General features: G+C 36.8%; 2 protein-coding genes across 2 annotated transcripts; both read left to right on the top strand.

The window, feature by feature from the left end:
- The first annotated feature begins 4,702 nt into the window (after nucleotides 1-4,702).
- LOC309496083 (piggyBac transposable element-derived protein 4-like) lies at nucleotides 4,703-9,754 on the top strand. Its single transcript, XM_082166040.1, has 3 exons — nucleotides 4,703-6,914; nucleotides 7,008-7,116; nucleotides 9,243-9,754. Exons 1-3 carry the CDS (start codon nucleotides 6,352-6,354, stop codon nucleotides 9,588-9,590), a joined length of 1,020 nt encoding a protein of 339 aa, XP_082022166.1. The 5' UTR covers nucleotides 4,703-6,351; the 3' UTR covers nucleotides 9,591-9,754.
- Nucleotides 9,755-11,145: 1,391 nt separating this feature from the next.
- On the top strand, nucleotides 11,146-19,093 carry LOC309496109 (membrane-spanning 4-domains subfamily A member 4A-like). The gene is made up of 8 exons (XM_082166102.1): nucleotides 11,146-11,284; nucleotides 11,722-11,932; nucleotides 14,735-14,845; nucleotides 14,943-15,011; nucleotides 16,255-16,404; nucleotides 16,752-16,865; nucleotides 18,531-18,611; nucleotides 18,837-19,093. The coding sequence occupies exons 2-8, from the start codon at nucleotides 11,747-11,749 to the stop codon at nucleotides 18,909-18,911; spliced, it is 786 nt and encodes a 261-aa protein (XP_082022228.1). The 5' UTR covers nucleotides 11,146-11,284; nucleotides 11,722-11,746; the 3' UTR covers nucleotides 18,912-19,093.
- Nucleotides 19,094-21,220: the final 2,127 nt, after the last annotated feature.

Below are 21,220 nucleotides of genomic sequence, written 5' to 3'. Positions count from 1 at the left end.
CCTAACTTCAACATCTGTAGGCATATAGTTACTGAATCTGGAGCGCTGCTGATCCTACTTAATTACAAGAAAGGCAAGTAGGGGGCGCTACATTTGTCATTCGTTTCACCGCTTTATGGTGCTTATGAAATTTGTACATAAGACAGATTTCCCTGACCATAGAAAGTTACTGATTTATAGACCTGGCAAAATAAGGGGTTGTGTAGAGAAATCCATACTAGTAAGTTTAATTGAATTTGATTCAGTTGTCACCAGACATTGATTTTCATTAAATGGTTATTTGTACTTGTAATTTTCTCTGAATAAATTATTTCAAGTCAACAGTTTCCATGTCCATGTGACACTGTTATAAACTGTGCAGTCCATTTTATTATTCTTACACTTTATGTATTTGTTTATTTATTAACATTTTTATTTAACTCAATATACTTTCTGTGTTAATAAACTAATATAGTTTTTTATACTTGCCTGGAGTAGTGAGTGGATACTATAGCATTAAATATTTAATTTAAACAAAGAATACTGACCTGTATTGTAAAATCCTTTAACGTAGGTCTGCTGACAGTATCCATCTTATCCAGTTAAAAAAAGAAGAAAAAATTAAAGGAGAACTCCGGTCAATTTTAACATTGAGCTAATTTTTTTTGTAAATTTGGAGTGCTGTCAGTACAGAGAACAACGACAAAAATCGGTGTTGCCTACACCGTGTTATCCTCTTTTTAAAATGTGCACCCTGTTGACTTCAATTTAAAAAAAAAAAATTAATATTTTTTTTTATAAAGGGACAATGTACAATTTTTAACATAAAATTCACATTTCATGCATTGCACCGGATTTAGCCAAAGGCTAATTTTCGTCCGTAGTCCCCGGGCAGGTCAACACTTACAAAACACAGAAAATACCTATATGTTCACATACAATAAATACATACACACATACTGTCAGGGCCATAAAGGGCTGTAAATAAATAAAGTCAGTCAATTTAACTACACCAGTCTTAATGGTTACATACCGGTAGTTGGTTTGATTTAAAAAAAGATTTTAACTTAAATTTAAAAAGACCATGAGTTTTACACCCTTTTATGTCTTCTGGTAGGGCATTCCACTGGTTAGTGGCTTTCACTGTGAAAGATGATAGCCCAAATGCAGAACGACGAAAGGGAACTAAACAATTACTCATATGCGATAGTCTGGTCGATCTCACAAAAGTTTCACAGCGAAGATGAATAAAGTCACGTAATACAGAAGGAGCCAGACCGTTTAAAATTGTATGTACCATACACATGCTTGAATAAAGTCTAAAATTGTCAAAGTTTAAAAAATGATATGTCTCTATGATCCTACAAGAATGAAAATGGTTAGGTTTTTTATCTAAAATTTTTAACGTCTGTTTATATAGCGATTTCAAGGGTTTAATAACAGTTTCACCAGCTTGACCCCAACATGTCAAACAATAAGACATGTGAGAGAAGATTGTAGCATGCATCAGAGCCTTAGCTACATCAAAAGAAAGACAATGTCTAATTTGTCTGAAGTTTGCCATATTGTATTTAATATTCCTCACCATTTTCTTTACATGTTTTTTAAAACTAAGATTAGAGTCCAATATTAAACCAAGATGATTGAATTCATTAACTATTTCTATCTTTTCACCATTAATAAATATGTCAACATCAGGAGATTTAACTTTTGTTTTTGTGAAAAAAATTCCTTTAGTTTTGCTAATATTCAAGCTAAGACATGATTGTTCCAGCCACTGTGTAACTCTTTCAGTTGCAGATTTTAACTTCTCAGCTGCTAATTCAGCCGTTCTCGGGAGAAGACAAAAATCGGTGTAGCCTACACCGTGTTATCTCCTTTTTAAAATTTGCACCCTGTTGACTTCAATGGGGCCAGTTTTAAACCTGCTTTTAGCCTCTTAACATCCTTGATGTGTCATTACAAGTGCCCAGCCATGTGAGTGATTCCTTCAGAGTGAACGCGGTGAATCTGACTGCAGTAGATGTGAAAGATATGAATAAAAATAATGTTAATTCAGCCAGCGCACATACCTGTATTTTCTTCCTGTTTTCGGTCGAAGTCCACAGTAGTCGATTGTCGAGTTCACGCACGTGATAACCTATAAAAAATTAGCTCAATGTTAAAATTGACCTGAGTTCTCCTTTAAATCTTAGCTCAGAGGCAGAACCTCTGGCTCTCCAAGTACCACTATAATGACCAATATTAAAATACATGGTTGTAGTAGGCCTAACTAATCAGCTATAGCTATGCACAGCTCAAAAACGAGGCAGTTTTATTTCTAATAATAATATTTATTATTAACAGCCCCTTTTTATACAGTGTAAAAACCCAGTTTGAACATTAGCACTGCACTGTGCTGTTTACATACAGGTAAATAAAAAAACTTAAATAATGATTAAATGAAAATAAAAATGTATCTCACCTAAAAGTGAAATAAAAAAATTACTTAAATAAAGATTAAATGAAAATGTATTGTACTTAAAAGTTAAATAAAAACGGTACTGTACTTAAATGTTAAGTAAAAAAAAAAAAAAGTACTGTACTTGATTTAAAAAAAATTAACACAGGCTGTGCAGCTGCAAGAGAAAACCAAGACAGACAGTGGACCTAATCAACCAAAAAGCCAGCTGAAAAAAAAATATGACCGCGTTAGTTGAGCTATATGCATGATGGGCGCCGCCTTGTTAGTTTGTGCCGCTGTTCAGAGAATCGGATCTGTTTGATTTACAACATGTGAATTCATGGCCAGTGAACAGAGTAAACTTTAAAGTTACTTACACAATGTGTATCTGATATGAATAAACCATGTCGACGAATTATAATGGAAAGGATTATTATTGCCGCTTCCATATACATCAGTGTACAACTCTAAATGTATTGTTTTTTTATTACTTATATGAATTTAACACCCCTTAACTGTCACCGTCCCACAGGTGGGACGTTTGCCATTATATTTTTAAAACAATAATATCTTAGTAAAAACCTTAAGTAATATTGACAAACTATATATCATTTGAAAGCTTACAATCTCTAGTTTTCATATTTGGTAATTGTTTTTTAAAATAAATTACACAGGAGCAATAATTTATCAAATTACAACAAGAATATTTCATACTCATTAGGCGTGTTTAGGTCTTTATTCTGAAATAGTGACAAACATGAAAAATCATGAAAGATTGGTAGAAACCTCAGATTATTTTCATGCCAAGAATTCAAAATACAACACCAATTCAATTTAATGAGAAAAAAAGTGCTGAAAATGTTTTAAATATGAAGAAAAATATTATGTATTCTCGATTTGTGATGCGGCTGTGAGCTATAACTTGGGGTTTTTTGCGTTTATTAGAGCTTGAATTCAAATCAAATTCATCCAAACTGCCCATACTACTTCTGAATAGGATGTCTACTTCATAAATTATATGTAAATTATGGAAAAATATAGTTTAGATCACTAAAACCATATATGGAAATGGAGGCGCCCTTATATGGTCAGTAAGGAAGCTTGGATGTGAAAACTATGGTACATGTGCCCCAAACAAAATCTTATAGAAAGCAGATTTTTTGAGATATCAACCTCAAATTTGGAACACAACTTGTTCAGATTTTTGGTTTTGATTTTCTTGCAATTTTAGAGTAAAAAATGTTTTGTAAAATATATATTTTATATAAAATATAAATAATCATAATTTTACTTTATACATTTTCATAAACTCAAACTTCTATAACTTTTTTTCTGTTTCACTATCATCATTTATTTCACTTCTACAATAATCTGCCAAATGTCTTTTTTTATGTTTATTTATTCATGGTTGATGTGACATGGAGCATGCTTTCAATGAGCCTGTCCATTTGATACATGATCATGCATGAAATCCAGGGGGAGTTTTTTGTCCTTTTTGTGGGAGGTTTTAGTAACAACACACTAGATGCTATGTTTGGTAAAGTCTTCTGATCAGAAAGAACCCACCCTCATAAACTTTGTCCAATAATGATCAGGAAAGTCATTCAAATAAGTCTCAATGTCCAACCAGAGCAGCCAGAGCCGTATCTAAGGCTTGTAAGATCTGAGCAACTCAGCTGGCCTATGGGCTCTTTGAAAATGGATATTTACACAACCATTGTCCAATCCATTGCTGCGTTCCAGTCCACTTTTAGACAGCACTCGCGAACTTCCCTAAGCACTTCCCCTCGGGGGAATCCCCGCCGCCATTTTGAAGTGCGTTCCACTTCGTGAAGTGGACGAGGGAAGTTTAGATGGACAGACCCTCGTTCCCTCGATTTGGACCGAGGGAGCGAGTCTACTTCATATGTACACTTCAGGCACCTATATGTCCCACAATGCAGTACGATTGTGACGTCACCACAGATCTCGTCTAATCACCACCACAACAAACAACTCTATGATATATTAATTCTAATTTGTTTAATTGAAAACAACCCAAAAACCATATATACATTTGGATGCTGCATTAAACAAATTCTTAAAGGGAAAACAAATGTAAATAATAAATCAACTACATAGCTGATTCCAAGTGATCAAGGGCTTAGGACGTTCCAATTCAGCCCATTGCAGTTTCCGCCAGTAGTGGGCACTCGCAATGACGTACATCCGAGTGAACGAGACGGAGGGAAGTTAGCAAGTGAAGGGCATTACAATTTTGGACTGGAACGCAGCCCATGGCTGATTGTCTGTGGTTGCTAATCACATGTCCACGTGCACTTTGAAAACAGCTGCTGATTGTTTGTAAACGTGCATCAAATGAACTGGCAATCAGCATGAGCAGCCATTTCATTTGCACCTTCACTCCATGGTTTGTGACATGAATCCACAGAGGCCAAACAACCAATTTTATACACTTTTAGAAGTATTAGACAAGGTTTGTGAATCTAGTGAAGAAGAGCTGAATGAGGAATCTAGTGATGAGGAGCCAGACCTACTTTTTTCAGAAGTGAATGCATCTGAAGCATCTCTAGATCGGTAAGTTGCATTGTACTCTTTCCCAATTTGTGATAGGGAGCAGTGTGTAAATGTGATATGTAATTATGTGGGCCTCTTCTATTTATATCTTGAAATATTTTGCTATATTTATATTTTTTATATATGTTAGGGAGTAGCTTGTAAATGTGTAATTATGTATATTTCTGTTGAAATATATCTCATGAAACACATTGCTATATTTGTACATTTAAATGCCTATACATGGGATTTGTATATATATATATATATATATATATATATATATATATATATATATATATATTTGTATGTGTGTATTTGTCTATATATATATTTACATTTTTATATATTGCTGTGATAGGCATTCAGATGATTCTTTTGATGAGGACTGCCAACCATCAACCTCTGTGGCATCATTTCCAACTCCTGCTTCAAGTAGTTTTGGAGAAAGAGAAGGAGCCAGAAGCAAAGACAATAAAAGAGGGAGAAGCAGTGACCGAGGAAGATGGAGAAGCAGTGGCAGACTAAGAGAAAGAGGGGAAAGCAGTGACAGAGGAAGAGAGAGAAGCAGTGGCAGACGGAGAGGAAGAGGGAGAAGCAGTGACCGAAGAAGATTGAGAAGCAGTGGCAGACTAAGAGAAAGAGGGGAAAGCAGTGACAGAGGAAGAGGGAGAAGAAGTGACAGAGGAAGAGGGAGAAGCAGTGACAGACGGAGAGGAATAGGGAGAAGCAGAAACCGAGGAAGAGGGAGAAGCAGCGGTAGAGGGAGAGACAATGGTCATGGCAGAGAAAGATCTTCATCTGGCTCTAGTGGTGTTTCCACTAGCACCGATGATCGATGGTACACCCAAGAAGAGCCTGATGTTTCACCACCAGTGATAAAATTCAGACCAGCTCGAACACCTGGACCTCAAATTATTGAAACCGAGTCCTACAGTCCTCTGCAGTTGTTTCAACTTTTTTTTTCATCCTCGGTTTGTCAGACCATCATCCGGAATTCGAACAGCTATGCTGCTGAGCACCTGGAGACAGCAAGAAGGCCAAGGCAGGAAATCTCCCTGAAGGACTTTTTCTCATTCCTCTCAGTAGTGATATATATGGGTTTGGTGAAGCTGCCATCAGTTTCAGACTACTGGAATGGGTCCAGACTGTATGGCATTAGGTTTCTAGCATCAGTGATGTCCTGCAGGAAATTTCAGGCCGTGTCCTCAGCACTCCACCTCAGCGATCCTAAGGTAGATGCTGAGAATGCAAAAAATAAAGGAACCCCTGCGTTTGACCGTCTGTGCAAAATCAAACCAGTATATGAGTAGATTCGGGAAGGATGTAGAAGTTTTTATCACCCACATCAGAAAATCGCCATTGACGAAAGAATGGTGGCATCAAAGGCAAGGATATGTCTGAAGCAATACATGAAAGCGAAACCAACAAAGTGGGGGTACAAGCTTTTTGTCCTTGCAGACTCCCTAAATGCCTATACATGGGATTTTTTCATCTACGAAGGGAAATCTCCATTAGCTCAGAGCCAGCAAAACAAAGGTCTGAGCTACGAATCGGTCATGGCTCTGGTGGATGAAAAGGTCTTGGGATCAGGCTACAAATTATATGTGGACAACTTCTACACCAGCCCGATGCTCTTCAGGGACCTCCTCCAGAAAAACATCTCTGCTTGTGGGACCGTCAGGAACAACAGGGTGGGCTTCCCACAAACCACCCAAAACAAGCTGCCCAAAAATGCTCCCCGGGGAAGCATAAGGTGGAAAAGGGACAACCAGCTCCTCTTTGTCCAATGGAAGGACACAAGAGAGGTATTGATGTGTTCCTCGTTCCATTCGGCAAATGGAGATCAGACTGTCCAGAGGAGAGTGAAGACAGGAGATGGAGAATGGACCGTCATGACTGTTCCAATTCCTGCAGTAGTGTCAGACTACAACAAGTAAGCAGAATTTTTTCAGTGGATGATGCAAAATTTTTTTGCAGATATGTTTATATTTTATGTATTGATTTTTATGTATGCTTTTTTACACAGGCATATGGGAGGAGTGGATGTGTCCGATGCCCTCATCGGTTACTACTCCGTACTAAGAAAAACCAGAAAGTGGTACCGCTCCCTTTTCTTTCACTTTGTGGACATTGCGGTGGTTAACCCTCTGAGGTCGGAAAACGCGCCCCCGCGTTTTGCTGGATTTTCTTCACATTGTAGTACAATAAACTTAAATTACTCCGTCATTTATGGTTATACAGAAAAAAGAAATATAAAAAAAGAATCTGTGATATTTCTACTTTTGTATGTGTCCACTTACAATCAAATCAAAACATTGTGCTTTTGTAAAATAAAGAAAATAAACGGTGTGCGTTCTGCCTCTCCGTCGCGGTGAACTTTTTTTTCTTGAGCACGTCTATAAACTGAAACAAAACTCAGCGAATACTTGTCACACATTTATGAGCCATACACCTTTATACACATTTAAGTGTGTACTTTTAAATGATCGGATTCAAACTGAAAACAAATATTCTCTGTTTAAGTAATTTGTATAAAACCAACAGGATGTCCAGTATCTCAAACGCTTGCTAATTACTTTTAATTCGACACGCCCACTCGCGCAAAAGAGATTCACATGCAAATCTCCACATGGAACGCGAACGCCCTCATTACCTCAAACACAAAACACCAAAACACTTCACAAGTCTCTGCTTTTCGTCGAGTTTGGAAGACGCGCTGTGAGCTTACATTGGATTTACATCAGAAGAAGAAGAACGCGATTTGAAGACAAGAAAGATGTAAGGTAAGAAATTCTTACTTATTAGTTTATGGTATTGTTGCATAAACTTCACATTGCAGTTGAACTGTTGCTAGATATATGGTGAATATTATACTATTTAGACCCGTGTTTCCTGTTAAATACTGTTTGTGGATATCTGCTCAAGCATAGATATGTATAACCATAATGTTTAATATTTTGGAGCGCGATGGCGTTTGAATGTATCATATTTTGGAGCGCGCTGTGGGTTTGAATGTATCATATTTTGGAGCGCGATTGCGTTTGAAAGGAAAAATGCACCAAACATTAGGCTTTATGTTTTTACTATTATCTCATTTCATATCATCATAACGAATGGAAACATTTGAAGTAACATAAGATAATCAATATATTTTTCTCTAGCATTGTTACTGAAATCTTTTGGAAGATTTATAGGCTGCTTTGTAAAATAAAATTATTTTATGCAGTACTGCACATAGCTTATGCCTACAAGGCACAACAAATATGGTGTTCTTTATATTATATATTGTTGGAAACATTTGTGTGTGTGTGTGTGTGTGTGTGTGTGTGTGTGTGTGTGTGTGTGTGTGTGTGTGTGTGTGTGTGTGTGTGTATTCTGTGAATTTTAAAAAGCAATTTTAACCAGAAAAATCTAAAATGTATTCCCAAAATCGTGCAGGCCTAGTTTCTCTTGATACCAGTATGTTCACTTTTTTCTTTTCTTTCAGGGACCAGATGCAACTGAGTCCTGCTGACTTCAACATTCACATGAGTCTCTGTACATGAACATGGTAAAGTGAAAATCAAACACCTTGGAAATTAAAGGTATGTACAATGTTTTTAGGAATGGCACAAAGGTCTCTGTCTTTGGATCATTGTTTTCAATGTGCTCTTTTGTCATTTGTATTTTTGGATTATGTTGTGTTGTAAATAAATCCAAACAATCTAAAAGCCATTCTTTTTTAAATCTCCTCATTCTTTGTGCAAGGTTGCTCTGAATGACAGGGCCTGATCGCTCCTAATAGGGCAGTTAGGGGAGTGTCTTTGTCTTTCTCAGGCGTTGAAGGCTTACATATTCATGAGATGATCACGCCTCTTCGAATATGGCTTTGTCACACAAAACACGTCTTAGAAATTTTAAATCAATATATTGTCTTATCTGAATGAGCAGTCAGGGTGATTTTCACATAGTTTTGGAGCAAATATTCTAGGCTATGTCATACAATTTTCAAAAGTCTTGTGAAGAAATAATCAGTATGGGTTTCATGGCCTTATTTCAGTGACATTTTTTTTTTGTATTTTCACAAACCACGCATAAATGTCATTATCTCAAAACTACAAACTTTTACATACATGCTGCTGATATATTATTGTAGCAGAGTTTGTGCTGAATACAGTGTAATTAGACTTTAGCCATGAAAATGTCACTAGTAACAGAAAAAAACACAAATGTCAGAGCATGTCAGAACACCTCCAGGCCCAGAAAACAGCTCAGACCTCAGAGGGTTAATGCTTTCATTATCCACCAGCATCTGGCTGCAATGCAAAGTAAGAGGGCAAAAAATCTGAGGGAATTCCGGGAAGCCCTTGTACAAGAGCTTGCTGATTGGGTGCCGCCTCCTGATGCTCCTGGTGCTGCTCCTGCTGCTCCTGGTGCTCCTGCTGCTCCTGCTTCTCACCATCCAGCAGGACACACTCCAAAACACATACAACCATCCAGTAAAGTGAGAAGAAGATGCAGAATGTGCCACAAGAAAACCCCTGTAATCTGCGGTGTGTGTGACTTGCCTCTCTGCTTCGTTCCAAAGCGAGATTGCTTCAGTCGCTGGCATGATGGTGACAATTTGTAATCCTTAGCTCTGAATAGTTGTAAATAGTTGCAAATAGTTGTAAATGGTTGTAAATAGTTGTAAATAGTTGTAAATAGTTGCATATAGTTGTATGAACAGTTTGTCATTTGGATTTATATAACCACTGTAGACACTATACTTTTTTTAATTTTGTTTTATTCCTATGTTCAAAAACAATTTATACGACGGCGGTGTCAGCCTTGCAAGGCTCCATCCAGCTTGTCGGGAGCAGCTGAGGTTAGGTGTCTTGCTCATGGACACTTCGACACTTGGTCAGGGAACCGGGGATGGAACCACCAACCTTCTGGTTTATAGACAACCTACATGAGCCACTGCCGCTTTAATTATGATTACATTATTAATCAATGTATCTGGTAAACTGGTACAAGGATCTATACACAAATCAGTTAAAATCAATTAAAAAGATCTTGTGCACATTGCAAAACAAGAAAGAAAATAAATGCCTAATAAAAGCATAATCATAAGCGGTTTGTTTAATAACGGGTGAATATGAGAAGGGCTCTTTCAATCAGACAGTTAATATCAACTTGATAATTAAAGTTAAAAACTGAAAGTTGCTGTTTTTAAATACTTTAATACTCATTTAGGAACTCACATATTTCAAAATCCAGCTGTCAGTCACTGATTCCAAAAAAGTGCACATAGTAAAATGTATGTGAGTGCAGTCAGGAGTATGACATACTGAAAATAGTAATAGCAAGCACTTTCAACAATTGCTGAAAGATAATTAATTCAACCCAAGTCAATGGCAAGTGCCCAACTAAATGGCATACTAATCATCATAATGGTGACTTCAAACGGACTTTTGTACATGTACCATGTGAAAGAAATAAAGCCAAACTGGTTTGTTCTGTAGTAAGTGAATATGGTAATGCTGTTTTTGAAGTTGTTTAATTATCCCCTGATGAGATATTGATTTTATCTAAGGCTGTGAGTCATTTGTAGTTGATGTGCTGTCTGCTTGTCTCTTCTCTTTTTTCCTGTTCTTGTTGTTCTGCTTATCTTCAGTGATTCTGCTTGTTAACAGAATGTGTGAATCACTAATGCTCAATCATCACTTGTAGAGTTAATATTGGAATTATATTGAAATGAATTAGGAAAGTTGTCTTGGTCTTTATTTAACTACAAACACCAGCACACAAAAGACAACATTTGCTTGTCCACCAGAATCCCAAGTTGGGATCCAGCAAACCAGCAACCAGAATCCTATGCTGGTCCCAGCATGCAAAACATACCTTATGCTGGTGACCAGTAATGTGGGATTTTTCAGTAGTTTATATATCAAAATAAGTATCTGGATGCAAAAACTGATGATACACATGGCACTTATCTATCTGGACATTGTTTTCCCCTTGAGATGAGGTCAGCTGGAAACAGTGAATACAAAATATACAGTTTTCATTTATATGCAAATGCTTGTTTGCACTTGTTAATGTTACATAACAGTGGTATATGAATACTTCAGTTAAATATTGTCTTTTGTGGTTTTTAAACTTCTTATCTTATGAACGGGCCAGCTTTACCACCCCTCACAACCACATGATCACCACCTGATTCCCTTTTATTCTGGGAAAGAATATAAGCAGTTACTCTTATGACATCTTACTTATATTGGCATACATCTCAGAAGAGTGAACTGAACTACAGAGAAAAGTGCAACAAACCAACTGAAGGTAAGATTTATTTCCGGTAAAAAAACAAACAAATTATATACTTACACTGACTACTTACACTGTTATACAGATGCTTATCTTTGCATTATGTCTGCATTTTATTTATATACTTATTATCAATGAATATCCTTTATATTGGTTGGTAGGGCATTTTTGTAAGTTTCCTTGGAAAAATCTATTTAAACATGAGCCATTTGTTATATTCTCTGTTTTCAAAGTCTAATAGAGTTATTCTAGTTGATGACAATAATTGAACCAATGGTAATATCTACTATTGACATAACTGCATTCATAGGTTTTTCAACAGCATGAAGACCACTTTTATAATAATAAATATATAATATTTTAATAAATAAATGGGATTGATTGTTAACATAGGAAAATCTATTTTATAATCATATCCTTTACATGTCTCAATTTACTATGATTTTGTACAGATCAATTTCAGATTCAGAAAGAAGAATGTCTCACACTGTCATACCTGTGAACTCTTCGACGGTTGTCATCCAGTTTCAACCACCGACACAAACACCAGCAGCTGGAACTGGGACAAATGTTCCTGTGCCTGTTTATGGACAACAGCCAGCAGGAGTTTCACCTCTTCATGGAATTCAGACATTTCTGAAAGGCCAACCAAAAGCCCTTGGGGTGAGAAATTGTTCATAAACCCAATTTATTTGATAATTTTTATGTGGTATTTCAGTCTGAGGTAAGGAAAGTACATGAAAAAAATTCTAAAAAGGGAGTGGTGCACAAATTTTTATTTTTTTATTGAAGAATGTGACTTATTGCCTTGGTGACAATCTAAGACAGCAATATAAGATCAGGTTGATAATTTATTTACTTTAATTTGTCACATCATTGACACAAGTGTACAATGAGTGAAAATCTTGTGTGCATAGATCCTAGCAGCAATGCAGAATAAAGAATGCAACATAATTAACTACAATTATACAAAAAACAAAACCAACACCTCTCCACTGTGTCACCGTTGATGGTGATGGGGGAGTCTACTATCCATCTATAGACAGATAAAAGGCTCTGTATGCATCATGGAAAGGAGTGTAACAGTGATCCAGAATACGATTTTCCCTTGTGTTGCAGTTAAAGCTGCCGTCGGCAAAATTTTTTTGATCATATTCAGTGAAATTGACACTATAATCCGACAGAACAACATAAATAAGATGGTTTTAGAAAAAAAACCCGAGCTTCTAACTCCACCTGGAGCGTGTTATTTGTTTTGCAAAAATCCACCGCTCCCGGATCATCGGGTCCAATCAGCGCAGGGGGGTGTGAGATCTGACTGTCAATCACAGGTCGTGCACACGCCACAGATCCCCCCTCACTCGCGCACGTTAATATCACATGCACACGCCACGCCTGAAGTTCGCCTGGAGATTGCATGAAGCGTGATGGCGGAGAGAAAATCTACTAACAAGCTTCCAATTCCTCGGTTATTGCTATCTATGGATAGATTAGCCAGGGCAGCCTACCTCCGAGTCCATGGTGTTGATAGATGCTGAAGAGACGGACGCCTTCACAGAAAATCAGGTACACACGCACAGTGATGCACTGACGAGCACGACCTCGATGGGAGGGTGCTCGCTGGTAGTGGGGAGGGGCATGAGAGTTGTAAACATTAAAAATTTTGGCTAATCGACCCAATCTGCCAGACTTGCCGACGGCAGCTTTAATTGGTTGATAGTACTTTGGCAGTACTTTCTTCAGTTATGCTTTGTTGAAGTCCTCGGCCACTATAAACGCAGGCTCTGGGTATGAGGTTTCCTGTATGTTGATTATTAAGTATAATTCTGTGAGCGTCAAATCAATGTCCGGAGGTATGTGTACAGCCATAACAAAAACAGCAGAGATTTCCCTTGGGAGCCAGAAAGGTCAACAGATGATCATGAAATATTCCAAGTTAGGGGAGCAGAACGTTTTTTTGATGCGTATGCTCTTACGGTCACACCACATCTCAATGATCATAAGACAGACGCCGCCGCCGCCTTTCGTTTTCCCTGTGAGGTCTCAAAAAGCCAGGTGGCTCAATGGCAGTTTCAGTATATCATTATCCAAACTCTGCACATTAGCAAGTAGTAAACTGAATAGTGGAGGCCGGTTTTAAAGCCGCCTGAAGCCGCCTTTCCACTACACACTTCACCCGTTGGACCGAAAGTAATTTATTTCCAATAGAAAGTAGTGCGGGAGCTGCGTTACATTCGTTCAAATTATTAATTTTACCATGGTGAATAAGCCGAGGTAATGGTTGCTTCAAGGCCAGTTTCAAAGTTCTGTGCGACAATCGTATGTGAATATTGTGTGCAGTGGAAAGGCGGCTTGAGTCTTACTAACATGCCAGCTCACCTGCCTCTTTTCTGGCGATGCTTGCGCAAGCGGTCGGTCCAGGTGATTGGCAACGCTCTGTTGTTTACTTTAAAGGTGCTGTCTGTAAGAATGACAGCCAGTGGTTGAAATAGGTACTGCAGTCCAAATTCAAAATATCAGAGATCGTTGTTTCCCCCGGCCCCTCCTCCTCAGACTTGACGCTCACGCGGTTTGCCAGTTTGAGAACATGCAACAGGAACGAGCGCAATTGACAATGAAATCCGTGGAGACTTACACACTGATGTAAGTTGATGAGTTTATTTATCAGCTTTTTAATATGCTCTGTAATATGCTCTCGTTCATTTACATTTTTAGATGGATATCGAGGCTTTTAGGTTGTGTGGAATCTGCAATATCTGACCTAGTTTGCTTGCTCGTTTCCATGGCTGCAATACGCTGTGTTTCCTGCCAACTTGCATCCAGGGTGTGGAAATACTATTGGGTGAACCGGCAGTGGGCGAGATCACACAGACCAGAACAAAAACAGACATTAAAACACAGAAAGTGTAAAATAATAAGTAAACTTTCTGGCTGTAGAAGTATTTTTCAGAGAAACGAGTATGTGAACTTAGCATGTTTCCTAAATATCTGCAAACATATTATGGTATTTTTATGCATTAGTAGAGTAGAAAAGTTACATGTGCGTCCATGAGTGAAGGGTCATCGTACGATGGTTTAAAGTAACTTTCCCAAGTTCTGATGTTTGATCTTATATCCAACAGGGTTTGGCAGTCATACATAATAATACTGCTGACATCCAAAAAAAAAGAAAAAAAAAGCACTAGAAACACAAAATAACAAAAAGCGTTGCATGTTGCTCAGTGCCATCTTTCTCATGACTTTACTTTACAGAGTAAAATCGTATACATTTATAGTGTATCAGTCACAGAGAAAAATGTTTTAGGATTTGCAAACTATCCAAAAATGTGAAAATTTTTGCTCATCCACAAATCAGTATGTGACCTAGATATTTTTGTAGTATACAAGCATAAATGCATAACTACAGCTGCTATAAATTTATTTGATACTGTTTTACTTTATAAAAGACTCTCTTGTCCTTCACAGACTGCCCAGATAATGATTGGTCTGTTGACTCTCCTGTTGGGAATCGTGTCTACAATTTATGCAGAATCCATCTTTGTCTTTAGTGGTATTCCTTACTGGGGATCTCTCATCGTAAGAAACAATTATACAATTAAGTGTTGTGTCTTTTATAATGTAAGTTACGTATTCTAGTAGAAGCCTTGATTTTTGTCTTCTTCTCTGCTCTCAGTACATTTCCGCCGGCTCACTCTGCATTGCTGCAGAAAACAAACTGAATTCACCCTCCAGTTTGTGTTTGGTATGTACACAACACTTCTTATTATTAGGGGTTTAAGCACCAGAGGTACTGGAACCATATTTTGTTTGTACTGATTTTCTGTAGTGATTTTGTGATTTATATTTCCAATTTCATTCAATTTCTGCCATTTTAAATGTTCTGAAACTTGTTTTCAAGTTTTTCAAACTTTTCCAAACATGAAACTATGCTAGCCACTATATTTCTGTATCCGCTTGCAACAGAAGGATGCCAATATAAGGCTGTTGGTCCAATCTTCACAATTTTTTTCTCATTGTTTTCTCATTGCATTTAGTGAGGTTGCTGGCAATTAATACAATACATTGTATTAAATAATTAATACATTTTTCAGAAATTGTTATTTATCTCCTGAATGCAACACCGAAAATTGAATAGATATAAACTACACGACATTTGAGCTACAACTTAAATTTCTTATCACGGTAACTGAAGGATCGGTAAAGTTGAAAATTAATTTGAATCTTCTTTGGTGGATGTCATAACAATAGTATGACTCGGCTACATAAATAAAAATAAAAAACATGTCTGCTAGCAGCCAATTCAATTTCAGCGACTAATAACGCAAAATCTGAATGGCCTACCTTTATGAAAATTGACATATTGATGTACATAAAGTGAAAACTAGTATGTATAACAAATTTTGTGTAAAAAAATACATTTATAACCTTTTGAGCTGATATTGTATTTATTATTGTGTTGACATTACTGTTTAAGCCCAACAGTTCACAAAAAATGCACTGTTTAAAAAGGTTAGAAGGTCACACATATTATACAATAAATAATACAAATAAAAAGGACCTTAAGATAAATACTTCTGGACTTCTGGTGACGTCATCAAACTGATGGCATCTTGAAAGATCAGTTCTCAGACAAAGTGATAGAATTTAGCCCCAAAACACGAGAAACAAAGCGCTGAGTCGCCATTAAATGTCTGCTCGGATGATACTGTACTATATACTGTTTGCTGTAAAAACTACAGTATTTTTAATAATGTAGTTATTAGATATCTTTCATTCAAATCCCTTAATCATCCACATGAGCCATTGGAGCTTGGACTCTGATCATTGATGCTTGGGGGTATATTTTATTTATTTATATAAGTAGTTTTTTTTTTTTTATCACACTCCATAAACATTTCCATCTATGTTAACAAACTAAAGTTCTTTCTTATTTATTAATCCATTTAATGTTTTTTTTTTTTTTTTTTTTTTTTTTTTACCTATAGGTGAAAGGTTCACTTGGAATGAACATTTTCAGTGCTTTAACTGCAGGCATTTCCTTTATCATAATTTCAATGGATTTGGGTCTAGGGCCATTCAACATGTACGATTACTGCAATGATTATGATTGTTATTATATTGAGGACAAGTACAAGGTATGTCACAAACTTTTATATTCACATTTATTAAGTAATTACAGTAAGATCACTGTGTGCTCAGTACACTTGTCAAAAGTCAAGCCTTAATCTGCTTTCATCTGTCACTTCTTTTTTCCACCATTTCAGAAGTAGTTTATAGATCTCTTGCTATTACTGACCATTTACAATGCAAGAAGGCATTATACATTCATTTTTAAACTCAGTCCAGTTTGACCTATAAATACGTTTCATCACTATATGAACCTCAAGGATGATAGATTCTGAACAGCCTGTGTACTGATGTGAGTGCTAATCATCAATAATTTTGTCATCATTATTTGTGCTAATGTTGAATTCTCTCTCAGACTCTCTTCTGGGGAATCAGTGGTGTATCAATGATATTCGCCTTCCTTCAGTTTATCATCTCCATCTGTCTGTCAGCATTTGCCTGTAAAGTCGCCTGCTGCTGTTCTCCACAGGTGAGTGATGATGCGTCAAGTCTTTGACAAACGTTTTTGTCAGCTAAACCCCTTCAGATATGGAATGGAAATTGTTTCTTACAGGGTGCTTACACTTGGGTTCACGCTTTACAAGAACCAACAAGTACTACAACTTACAATACAAATAGTTATTTCTTAAATTCTTCACTTTTGAATGTTTAAACCCTTAAAAGTGAACTATGTAAGATTTTTGCAGTAAAATATCCCCAAACCACTAGGCCAGTGTTATATATTTTGTTTAGTTGATTACTTACAATATCCCAAATGTTTCCAACAATTTGTAAATCATGAGAAAATTCAGATTTTAACCAAGGAAACGGGACACGTGAGCAGTGTGAGGGAGTAGAAAAATTAAAGTAACTTTCCCAAGTTCTGATGTTTGATCTTATATCCAATAGGGTTTGGCAGTCATACATCATAATATTGCGTTACCCTCGGGTTCTGCTTGCACTGCCATAGTAACCATGGCGACAGATTGTTGTTTGGTTCAAATATTATGAACCATGGCAAGCAGACTTTGGTACAAAAGGAGATGCCGCGAGCTCCACGTACATGGCTAATTTCGACTTGACAGAGACACGAGTGGCCTCACAAGTTTAATTCGTCTAATAAACTGACCTGTGTGAGAAGTAATTCTGCACTTGCATGTAGTTTGGTAGAATGAAATGTCCTCATTCCTTTATATCCGCGGGCCTCGCGTGTGGCGCTGCTATCTGTCTCTCATTAGCAATCACGCCCTGCTTCACACCACAGTCATGTTAAAAACATCAATGTATTCACTCATCCATAAACATTATTAGATCCATCAGCTTGACGACAAGATCCATAATTCCACTTAAAGCAAATGCGTCATCAATATACGCCTTTGTTATTGTAAGAGGTTAGCGACCCCTAGCGGTTAATTTACATATGGTAGCTTTAAGCTTTTACCATGTAAAACCAAAATGTTTTATGTAAATATAAAGTGAACTTAGCACACATTGCATTACCAAATGTTAAACTCGCAGCACTTGCAGAGAAGGAGTTTGTGAGAAGCCGCTCTAAAAGTGTGGTATTATAAGCGGCACATGTACATGATAACAGTAGCCTACAGCTTTTCACTCCGAAACATGCAACTACTAATTCAATGGAGTCAATTTTTCCCTACTTAAAAACAGTTCAAATGTGGTATTTCAAGACTTTTATCAAGTTGTCCTTAAAGCACCATTTCTTGTAGAACTGCTTTCTTACACCTCCCTTTTTCCAAAACATGATTTAAGAGCTAGTAATGGAGTTTTGAACCATCGATATGCCGAGATTAAGCGAGTATGAATTACCCGAGTCTGTGTGTCTCTCAACAGTGTTCAGCAGCAACGTCTCTACTAATAGCAAAACTCCAAGTTTAACTGCTTCAAAAACAGCAACATTACCATGAGAATATCAATAGCTTTTCAGTTTTTCTAAATTATTTTAAAATATCCAAATGAAAGTGTAAGGTTCCACACCAGGACATTTCAAAAGCATTTCGGTCTTTTGCTTTTTTCTACTCCATTTGAAGTATATTGATGTCTATAATCCAGTAATACTGAAACTGTCTGTCAGTGTCTTTGCATGTGTGGCATTTCACAGTAAGAAGACATAAACTACATGTGTATTTTTCCAAAGGTGCCGTTTGTTCCACAAGTTTTAACTCAACATCCCTGTTGTTTTGGGCACAATCACTTCCATGATCTTAACAACTCAGAGGTAAGAGAAGCTTGTAACCCCAGTTTAATTAGACTTTGCGTAAAACCAAAAAAAAAAAAAAAAGAACTGTTCCACAAAACAAATGTGTTATTTGAACTTAGTGTCACTATGTGAACTGGAAGTGTGTAAAGCGCTAAGTAATGGGTGCATTAATTGTTTAATAATATCAATAAATAAGTAATATGTAAGCAAGGTAGCTGATCATATATATTATATTTCTTGCAGATATCTGTGGTCAGCAACCCTGCCATGCATCATCCTCCTGCAGAAATTCCTCCACAATACAGTGAATTTAAATAAATATGAATATTAAAACAGTCGACAGCTGAAATGGGACACAAAGGTTTTCCCAGTGATTTCCTGTCCATAATGTCTTTCATTAAAAAGAGAACATGACATCAAATGAAAAATTACTTGATCAGATAATAATTACAGATTTTTTAAGTCACAAATGTGTAAACAATTACTATTCAAGAATTGATTCTATTTCATGACTTTATTACTTTAAGACAGTTGCCTAATCATTAATAAAACTGGTTAGCTTGTTTTGCACAACTAATTGCTTAATACAGTATAATTTGTAAGAATAAAGTATACTGAATATATTTAGTTTGTTTGTCATCTTTCAACTTTATTTAAAGTGTGCGATATTGCATTGTCATCAGTTTCATGGGTCTCATACAGCAGAGCATATACAACAGGCTATCGAGGAGATGCTGAACTCTTGGGAAATAGACAAACATTCACCACAGGCCTACACACGTTTTTATTACAGAATTGAGCAGATGCCTGATCTTATGTCCAAACACACCGCGCCATCCATGTCAGGTGACCTGTAAATGGCCAAAAACAGTGTCCATTGCAATTTTGCTAAATATTCCATTTTCGAATTGTCTGAAAAAAATGCAAGCGCAAAACCTTTTTGCGATTATATAGGAGTTTTTGCAAAATTGCCGTGTTTCCATTGGCCGTATTTTCAATTCGCAATTTCCATATTGCGCAATTTGAAGGGTAATGTGAACTCGGCTACAGACAGCCAGTGGACACTAATGGAGAAGACAGTCAAAATCTCCAATAATGGAGAATGTTTCAAATGAATAGTGACTTTTGGGAGTGACAACCAATAGGAGTGAAGACAGTGGAGTGCATGTGATCTGACGCTTTTCAGTGCCGAGGCAAGAAGAAGGAGAAGCCAATTTTAGCAGTCAGGGTTTTAGGTACTCGCCATGCTAACTCCGAGCCTGAATGGTTTTATGAGCTCAGATAAACCCGCATTTGCCCTTTTGCTGCAGATAAAGAGCCGTGATGGCAAAGAGCACTTGCTGTTTCTCGTTCATCTTTAATATTAGGCATTTTATCGACTGATTCCATTTATATTTCGAGTTTCCTTCCAAAATATTTGTCTGTAGCGGCAAGAAAACTGATTTGTCGACAACATGATGCTGATTTTCCTCTAAAGGAATCTAGACTTCAAAGTGGGAGTAAGAGTATAGATAACTGAATGAAAGTGAGGAAAATCTCCTGTAGCATCTCCAATTAAAGCACTTTAAGAACTGGACTTCCATGATTAAAAGTGTGTTTTGTGATTTTATTTAGTTTTTTTCCGGATTGGGGTCACAAAAAAACAAGATCAGGACATCCATATAAAACAGTTTTAACAGGCACTGGCCTGGTTGATTAAGCCAGGATTATACCTCAGTTTAATTAGGACATTTAAGTAGCTTTTATAAACTATTATAACTTTTATAACAAATTTTTATCTACAATTTTATCTAATGGGAATGAAAAATCTACCCCGAGGAGGTTGTTGTTCAGCAGTCTTTGGGTCAAGTATACTCCTCAATGCTCCATATATTCACAGATTGGTCAAGGGATCCTCAGGACATTCGGCTGCAGCTGTACATATTCAGAGATTACAAGTCAGCATTCAGAAAAGGACAACCAATTATGCATCCGTTTTTACAACAGAGCTGATAGCAGTTTTGTTGGCTGTTCAATGGGTGGAGGAAGTTACGCCAATAAGACTCTCTGTCAGCTTTAAATAGTTTATGAAGTGGGAAGTCAACAAGAAGACAAGAATTAATATATGAAATACCTATAAATCCTGAGGTTAAACGGGTTTAATCCTGAGGTTCATATGAGTACCTGCACATGTGGTAATTAAATAATCGACAAACTGGCCAAACAGGCAATGCAACATATGAACGTTGAAGTACAAAGTCCACTGAGTAAAGCAGAAATAAAAGGAAGAATTAAAGAACGCATGTATAAAAAGTGGCAAGAACTGTGGGACAGGGAAATAAAGGGCGGCACCTCTACAATATCCAAAAACAAGTTGGTAAAGGGAGAGTATGCTTCAATAGTGGGGACGAAGATTTAATTATTACAAAACTCCGAATAGGACATTCTGGTAATAATAATTCATGGTTCACAATAGGGAAACATTAAACTGGATTATGTAGTGAAGCTGAGACTATTGAGCATGTACTTCTACATTGTGCATTATTTATGGAGGATAGAGAGGAGTTGATTAAGAAATTGAAAGATATAAGTTTAATCAATTTCAATCTATCAAATATATTAAGTCGTGCCTCAGGACAGTCAAGAAT

Source organism: Leuciscus leuciscus, assembly GCF_965113295.1.
Source record: "Leuciscus leuciscus genome assembly, chromosome: 4".
NCBI classification, from domain to species: Eukaryota; Metazoa; Chordata; class Actinopteri; order Cypriniformes; family Leuciscidae; genus Leuciscus; species Leuciscus leuciscus.
Note: the sequence above shows the minus strand (reverse complement) of the source record. Positions and strands in the feature narration are given on the sequence as shown.